The 7,876-nt window shown below is 45.6% G+C and overlaps 1 protein-coding gene across 2 annotated transcripts; it reads right to left on the bottom strand.

Moving 5' to 3' along the window:
* Window positions 1-1,172: 1,172 nt before the first annotated feature.
* LOC112219360 (general transcription factor 3C polypeptide 4) lies at window positions 1,173-7,285 on the bottom strand. Of its 2 annotated transcripts, none has more exons than XM_024380539.2 (5): window positions 6,927-7,285; window positions 4,892-6,601; window positions 4,628-4,758; window positions 3,913-4,001; window positions 1,173-3,552 (listed from the first exon to the last, which is right to left on the bottom strand). In XM_024380539.2, exons 1-5 carry the CDS (start codon window positions 7,215-7,217, stop codon window positions 3,488-3,490), a joined length of 2,286 nt encoding a protein of 761 aa, XP_024236307.1. In that variant the 5' UTR covers window positions 7,218-7,285; the 3' UTR covers window positions 1,173-3,487. The 2 variants fall into 2 exon arrangements, with proteins under 2 accessions (XP_024236307.1, XP_024236306.1); XM_024380538.2 differs by having other exon boundaries at window positions 6,912-7,284.
* Window positions 7,286-7,876: the final 591 nt, after the last annotated feature.

Here is a 7,876-nt window from a genome sequence, read left to right as displayed (position 1 = left end):
AAGCAAACATTTAAACGAGTCATTTCCATTTGTCTTTTGGCTGAAATGTGGGAATATAAAAGGCACCAAAAAACCCTTCAGCCTTCAAAAGGAGAGGAAAGCGTCCTAGGTACGAGTCTGGATCCAGAGTCAGACACTTGAAGGCAATCTTTCTCAGCTGTAACTCAACGCTGTCACTATTATCGAGAGCTGTCACCTCACGGTGTCATAAGTGATGGAGAGAGACATCCTAAAGAAAAGCGACTGTCGAGATTTACAACTACAACACATGTACTGTGTCTCACACAAAGAAGAAACAAGCTGAAGAAAGCCAGGTATAAGTTAGGCTTCTCTTTTCAACTGACATCTGATTCATCCAGACTGATCCAGTAAACGACTCACTTACCAATGACGGGACAATACAACTCTCCATTCACATCAACTCCATATCATACAAATCCTATTAGTTAGATGGACATTCTGGTCGCTAAGTGGAGCCAACATGAAACCACACACATAACACCCCCTTAGACTTATTTAACTCTGGCTGAGAGTGGCGGGTCCCGTGTTGAGAATGAGCTTAATTAATGTAGCAGCAAAACACAAACCTCCCTGCTCATGCCCTTTCTGCTGCTACTGCTCAGTATTAGTTCCACTTCAGTGGACCCATGCTTAGCAACAAGAACAAGCAGCGTCTCTAATGACGGACGTCCCCCTTCTCTCCACATATCCCCACCACTGGTCTCGGGTCACTGCCCCAACCCCTCTAGGGACAGGAAGAGAAGAGAAAGGAGTCTACCCGTTAAAGGACCTTGTTAACAGCCTGCCTAGAAACAAACCCCACAGACTCACTTCATTAGCAGGGACAAGTTAGAAGATGTGCCTTAGTTTGGAATAGTTTAAAACCTGAGGAGAGAAAAGTATTCTCTCAGGGGTTGGAGTGTGTGAGCAGAACGGCGGAGGGAAGTGACTTCAGAAAAGCGTTCATTCTCCAAAATGTTGTGTTTATTTTTGGGGTCCAAACATTGCAGACAGTCATGTTTATCTCAGAGTTAGGGGACTGTCTGTTTCCTGCATAAACAAACATCATTGTTTAGGGTAATACAATTACTACGGAGGATTCGATTTTTTATGACTACATATTAGAATCTTTAATTCAATGGGAGAAGAAAAAAAAAATTACAAAAAAAATGTACAAAGACAAAAATGTTTATTTACACAACAGAAGGGAAATATAACTCTTGGTTACACATATTTAGGGTCACGGAAAAGTCCAGACGACCCAATGAAATGCGATAAAGGAGACACTGAACTTGTGAAACGGCAATGTGACAAGGACACAAGGTTTCACAGAGCTAGATGAGAGAGGAGTGAGTGCGGTCATCTTTAGGTACTATAGGGATCAGTGTCTCTGGGTTGACAGTCCACTCTGTTAGTTGACATGCAACTGTCAAAGAAGACTTAAGGACAGAAAACTGGCCAGTCCAGGTGAGACATTCTAATGGAAACCATTTGTCCAACGTTGGCCTTCCATTCCAAACTATGACGCGAATGTAAAAAAATAGCTGACTGAAAGTTATCGAAAAGACTCAAAACACAAAAGTGAGAAATCAACATGTAATGTAAAAAAAATACAAACGGAAACATGGATTTGATCCCATAAGGATTTTCCAGTGAAATGAAGCAACTGCTGTGCAAATGGGTGGAGATGGAGATATTTGGGTACTACAAAATGCATCTGTACACATAAGAGTAGATACAGTATATTGTATCATATTCAAACTAGATAAACAAAAGGAATAGCATATTAAATAAAAGTGTGAAAAGGTGCTATGAATGTTTCATGCGATCCAGCCATTGACATGAAGGCTATAAATATTGTATGCATAGAGAAGAATCCCTCTTTGAAGTCTTGTGAGAGCTAAGACAGAGGAAGAAAGGGAGGGGAGACGGTAATTACTGGTGGAAATGCTCTTTGACAGATTATTCTATTAAAGCAGGAGGAGGTTCAACCAAACACCGCTAACCTCTAACAGCACTGGTCTCCACCTATCAATGACAAGAACATTCTCACCTGAAGGCCCACTTCCACTTGACAAACACGCTTACTGGGAGCCAATCACATGATCAAAAAACCTGTATGCTCTGTATAATGCTGCAGAGTTTGCACATTGTCTAATAATATTGAATGGTAATAATTAGCAAAGTGCTAGCTTCAAATGAATAATTAAAAACCTGAAGACATATTGTCAGTGTGGATCGCCAAAATACTTTAGCGTCACACATACTACCGCTATATCGACCACAGACAACCTTAGATCAGACATAATGAGCCACTTTGCAGAAAACAGGCAAATTATCATTATTTCCACAAATGTAAATTCTGAACAGATCTGTCTGTCTAGAAAAAGTGTTGACAATGGGCTGAGGATTCTGGGTAAAACTCTGGCCCTCTCATTAAGTGTTGAGAACCGAGAGCCAGGGCCACTTCCTGACGCAGGGCTAGCTCCAGAGCAGCCTCACCCCTCTGCCTGGCTGGGGCTGTGCGCAGGGATATGCTGGGGATGTAAGGGATGAGAGAGGACACGATAGAGAGCAGTACTGCTACTAGCCCAGTCTCCGAGGTCCAACTCCATCTTTGATCACTGGCCACTGACATCTATGTCTCTGAGACAGGGGGAAGGTGCAAGGCGGGAGCACATCATGAGTGCACATCCTTCCCCATGGAACATTGTTCTCCCCAAAATAAAAAAAGGGTTTATTGTATTTAACAATATCAACTCTAACCCCCCCCTTGATTAGAATTAGTTTCACATCTGCCTGCCGCCCGACTCTGTCCCTCATTACTGTAGAATCTCATTACAATCAGCCCCCAGGGGAGACATGCGTCAGTTTTAAACACACTCTCTATCCCTCGCTCACTGCCTCGCGCTCCCCCCGTCTCTCCGTCTACAGTAGCGGAAGTCCTCATCTAAGAGAATGACAGTCTTTTTTCTCCTACATGCAGCATGGAAATTGTTTTACACTGCCAATTAAAATAACAGATACCGGTACATTTAGATTGTTTTCTCTCAGTCAGATAGGATATGTATTTGGCAAAAAATAGACCAAAATAGGGCTGACACTCCCAAGTCCCCCCTCTGTTTTTACCTAACAGAATAACACACAAAAGTGTTTGGAAATGCAGTCAAGATGAGGAAAATAATACTTATGGGGCTGTGAACTCTGAGAGAAAAGGTTATATCCATCTCCACACACTCCACTTCCTCTTATTAAACCATAGTTATATCAGTGGGGTTTTAAATGTATATTCAAAATCTTTATTTAGAAAATGATACGGTTATGTGCTATAATTCATTTTAAATATATCAATTATGCTTGGCAATAAGTAACAGGTAAAAATAAGGAATAGTGGTGTACGTTGTGAAAATTGTCCATCTAGTCCGAGCAGGCACACAAATGCTGCAGGCAATGTAACCCCGGCTCTCCACTAGCATGTCCTATAGTCCTAGAGGAGAGGAGAGTCGCAGAATGTACAAGGACCCCGCAGTATCCTCTTGATCCAGTCTGGGTCTGCAGTGAGGAGGGTAGGAGGAAAATAAATAAACATCGAGTATTTTATCAGATTCATCTGTTCAATCACAATCATCTGCTCCACTATTTGAGCAGTAAACAGACAACAGCTTGAATACTCAGTAATGTTAAGCTTATTGGAAATCGTTTATGCAGGCAGTCTGTGACAATTAAAGAAAAAACATTGGAGAGAAAAAAAAAAGTACTTTCTTATATATTGTCAATGCTATATAAGGAGATATGCTGATCAGGGTGCAGGATGAGAGAGAGCTGACAGTGAATAACAGCCCTGGGAGAGAGAGAAGAGGGTGGAGTGAGACAGAGGAGGTAGAGAGGTGGACAGTGGCGCTAGCTGCTTACCCTCAGGCACTGGCAGTCTGGCAATGCTATCCTGCAGTAGGCAGCGTCTGTACGTGAGTGTCTGGCACGCCTGGTAGGATAACACACACCTGAAAGAGACGGGCACGCTTCAGACAGGCACTGACACTGAGTGGGAGGGGTATCAATAGTCTAAAGTGGCTTCCTGTGCTCATATTCTTCCCTTCATTTGCAATGACTGGAAAGAACGGAATATGTGAAAGTGAATTCCCAATAGACATCATTATTCAAGACATCCCTAGGACAGGAGTTCCCAAACTTTTTTGGCCCACAACCCCATTTTCATATCAAAACTTTTTCACAACCTCACAATGTATAAAAAAAATATATAAAAAAATAAAGTTATGTAATCAGGACAACGGTAACTTTTTTAATTGGGGCTTTGACAGTCTACTACAAATCAGTCAAAGTATTTCATTCTGAAGGAGGTATGGTTTGAAGTGACTGAAATGCATCAGAAAAAGGTATTGAAAAGTTCAGAATATCACCAGGCAAACATTTTGTATGAAATTCTCCATAGAAAAGAATATCATTGATGATATTTTATGAAAATGATGTCTGCAACATGAAAGCCAACTGACATACGAAGGCAACTGTGGCATAAACATTGGACTAGCATAGCAAAAATTCCAGTATTTACATTACCGGAATCGGGTGACTCGTGGTTATAACGCAAATAAAGTTGATGACACTTTACCTGAGCCACATGTGTCCATTGGAGCAGATAGCCTGTTTGCGGTCTGTGAACGGTAGCACCTCCTTACACAGACTACAGTACTCTGGGAACGTCTGCTTGTTCATCTTCTTCTGGATGTGACCTATCAGGACCTGGGGTACAGACAGCAAGATGTGAGAGGTGCTGAATAATGCACAACAGGGTTGAGCCTAATGCTTAAACACTTGATTATTGCTCAGGCAATGGAATAGGATAATAGAAAAGGTGTAGGGAGCCTAGTCCAACCTTGGCAGCCCTGTCCTCGTATGTAGGGTCACTGGTGAGGAAGTCACAGACCCCCCTGGTGGGGATACTGGTGTTCTCTGTGATCCAGGTGTGAAGGTACACCTCCCCCAGAACCCTCTTCATGTGCTCCCTGGTCAGGTGGGCCTCCACCGCCTCAATCCACGCTATCACCTCTCCCATCTTCTCCTCCAACGCCTGGGATTCTGGGTCCTGTAGCTTCGACACCCCCTCTTCCCCTCCTCCACCCCCCTCCTCATTCCCCACAAACACCTTGGAGTCTTCATGTGTGGGGTGCCAGCGTGCCTCCACGGGGGCCTTCTGCAGGGACTGGTAGAGCACGCGCACCAGGAAGAGTTTTAACCTCCACAGGTAGGGGGAGCCTGTGTTGTGTACCTTCTTGTCCAGCTCCTCCTGCAGCAGAGCAGGAATGCATTTCTCCTTCAGTACCTTCCAGCGCACCAGGTCCAGCAGGTCAGTCTGTTTGAACAGGCTCTGGACCTGGGACTCCAGCAGCTCAGCCGCCGCGTCGTTTGGCGTCTTCAGGGTCACAAACTGGACCTGGTACATCCTGGAGACCAGGTGCTGACCATTGGTCATCCCTGCAGTACTGACCAGGGCCAGGTAGGCCCCGTTCGGGCTTACCGCGATGCCATGCATCCTCTGCCCTGCCATGCCTTCTGGCAGCCCGATCTCCTCCTGCTTAAAGGCCACGGCCATGTCGGTAAAGATGGGCGTGAGCTTCTTGACAGTCCCATCCAGGGAACAGGTGTAGATGGAGCCCCCCTGGCGGCTGGCTGTCATGGAGACGATGGGAGTGGAGTGCAGGCCAGTGACGTGTGAGTTGTGCACGTTGAGGCCCGCCTTGGAGATGAGCAGCAGGCACCAGAAGAGGTAGGAGCCCCTGGCCGCCACCACCAGGCTACAGTTACAGTTCTGTTTGGGGTGGAACAGGGAGATACACTTGATGTTGTGTACAGGGATCTGGTCTGACTCCTGCCAGAGGACCACTGGCTGGCGCAGGGTGAAGTAGCCCTTCACCGCCTTCAGGTTGACAGGCAGGATCTTGACAGGCCCTACCGCACTGCCCACGATCAGTCCGCTCATCTTGCGCCCGCTGTGCTCATACTCCCACCATGCCAGCACACTGGGAGACGACACCCCAGACTGGATGGTGTTACAGGACACCACTGAATCCTTCCCCAGCATGGGCAGGCAGAACTGCCACACCACCAGGTCTCCGTTCTCCATCAGCACGGCCAGCAGCACCGTCCCCACGTCCTTCCACTTGTTGTTGGTCTGGACGTGCTGCGTGGTGCACACACTGGACCACTCCATCCGTACAGGGGTCTGCATGAGGTAGCGTCTCTGAAGCTCAGCCAGGTCCAGGAGGTTAGCCTTGGGGGGCTCCCCACCATGCACTGAGTAGCCTCTACTCTCCAGGCTCTCTCCATACAGCTGGGTCAGGTCAGCCACCACTGTCCACTGTAGACGCTTGGTGCTGCTGTGGACGGTCAGCTTGTGGTCCAGGGTGAGGGAGGCCAGAAGGCTGAGGCCATTGCCGTCACAGCCCAGGGGGGACCAACTGGTGTACATGATGCCCTTATGGACGCCTAAGGTGGGGTTGAACACTCTGTCCAGCAAGGACTGGCTCACTGAAGGGTCGCTGGCGAACTTGTCTTTGGCCCTCAACAGCTCCTCCTCTGGACCCACCTGGACACATAAAAACATGTTTTAAAAAAAAAATACCTTTAAAAGTAGGCATCTGAATGCATTTAGAATACCATACTGAGAAAACTAAAACGACTTTCAGATAATATCTAAATCCCAAAGTAAGTTCATCAACCTAATTTGCTAGCCTAAATAGGTTTTACTTTGGAATAAATGGTTAACTGCTGCTAGCGGTTAGAAACAAATAGGCAGCAGGCATCAGCCAGGTAAAAACAACAACCTCACAACTTTGAGGTGTGGAATGAACGCCAAAGTAAGCAAGTTTGCTAGCTACATGTGTCCCAATATTCACCTTCAATTCACATACTTTGTCCGGCACGGGGATGGAGGTCCGATGCAGCACCAAGTCTTGGTTGTTGCCGTGAACATCGCACAAGACCTCCATCAAAGAAATGCCACTTGCAGTAGAGGCCGAGAGTCGGTGGTCCTCAGACCACGTGAGCGGCTCAAAACCGCTGACCGGACTAGAGAGCTTTATTACCGGATCCCTCTTCACAACTGGACCGAGTTCTGCCCAGGAATCATCCTCTGGTTCGGCTTCGGTAAGTTGTCCTTCCTCTACCCCGTCAGCAACACGAGCTGGGCTGCAAGCAGCCATTTTCCATGTAAAAAATAAAACAACGCGTCACTACGGCGGTGGCGTAGGGACATACCACAATGAAAAACATAATCAAAGGCTCTCGGGTTGAAGTGTATATATCGGGGTTAAGATGACAGGAAGACTGACTGTCTGTGGTTGGCAAAAATAAAAACACAAGCCCGATTACCTCCCAGCTAATTTCAAACGTTCCCACAACCTTTTCCCGTAATAGTCTCATTAGGTCCTTAACTAACTTTTTCATAGGAATGTTCCGGTAAAGGAATGTTTCCAAGAGACCATTTCAATAGACCATCTCCTTAATATCAAATAGAATTTACCCAGAACATGGTTACCATGTTCTCAGAATTTAAGATATTAATGTTCTAGACGCATTTCATAGGAAAGTTGTAAGAACATGTGTCTGTTGCTTAAATTGTGCATGTTCAGCTAATCAGTAATTTATTCAACATGGGATTTGATCTCACAACCTCTTGGTTCAAGGTAATCTGATGTTCATGCTTGCTACACCACCATATCCGTGTAAAGTATACATTAATTGGACTATTCTCTCATCATTGATTTTATTGACTTATTTCAGCAATTTAAAGGCTTTCTGTATATTTGTCTAATGTTGGTGGGCCATATTACGCTGTTTTAATGATAGTCCAGAATCCACA

The sequence above is a fragment of the Oncorhynchus tshawytscha genome, linkage group LG20, assembly GCF_018296145.1.
Source record: "Oncorhynchus tshawytscha isolate Ot180627B linkage group LG20, Otsh_v2.0, whole genome shotgun sequence".
In the NCBI taxonomy this organism is placed as follows: domain Eukaryota; kingdom Metazoa; phylum Chordata; class Actinopteri; order Salmoniformes; family Salmonidae; genus Oncorhynchus; species Oncorhynchus tshawytscha.
This window is presented reverse-complemented; position numbering and strand designations above follow the sequence as displayed.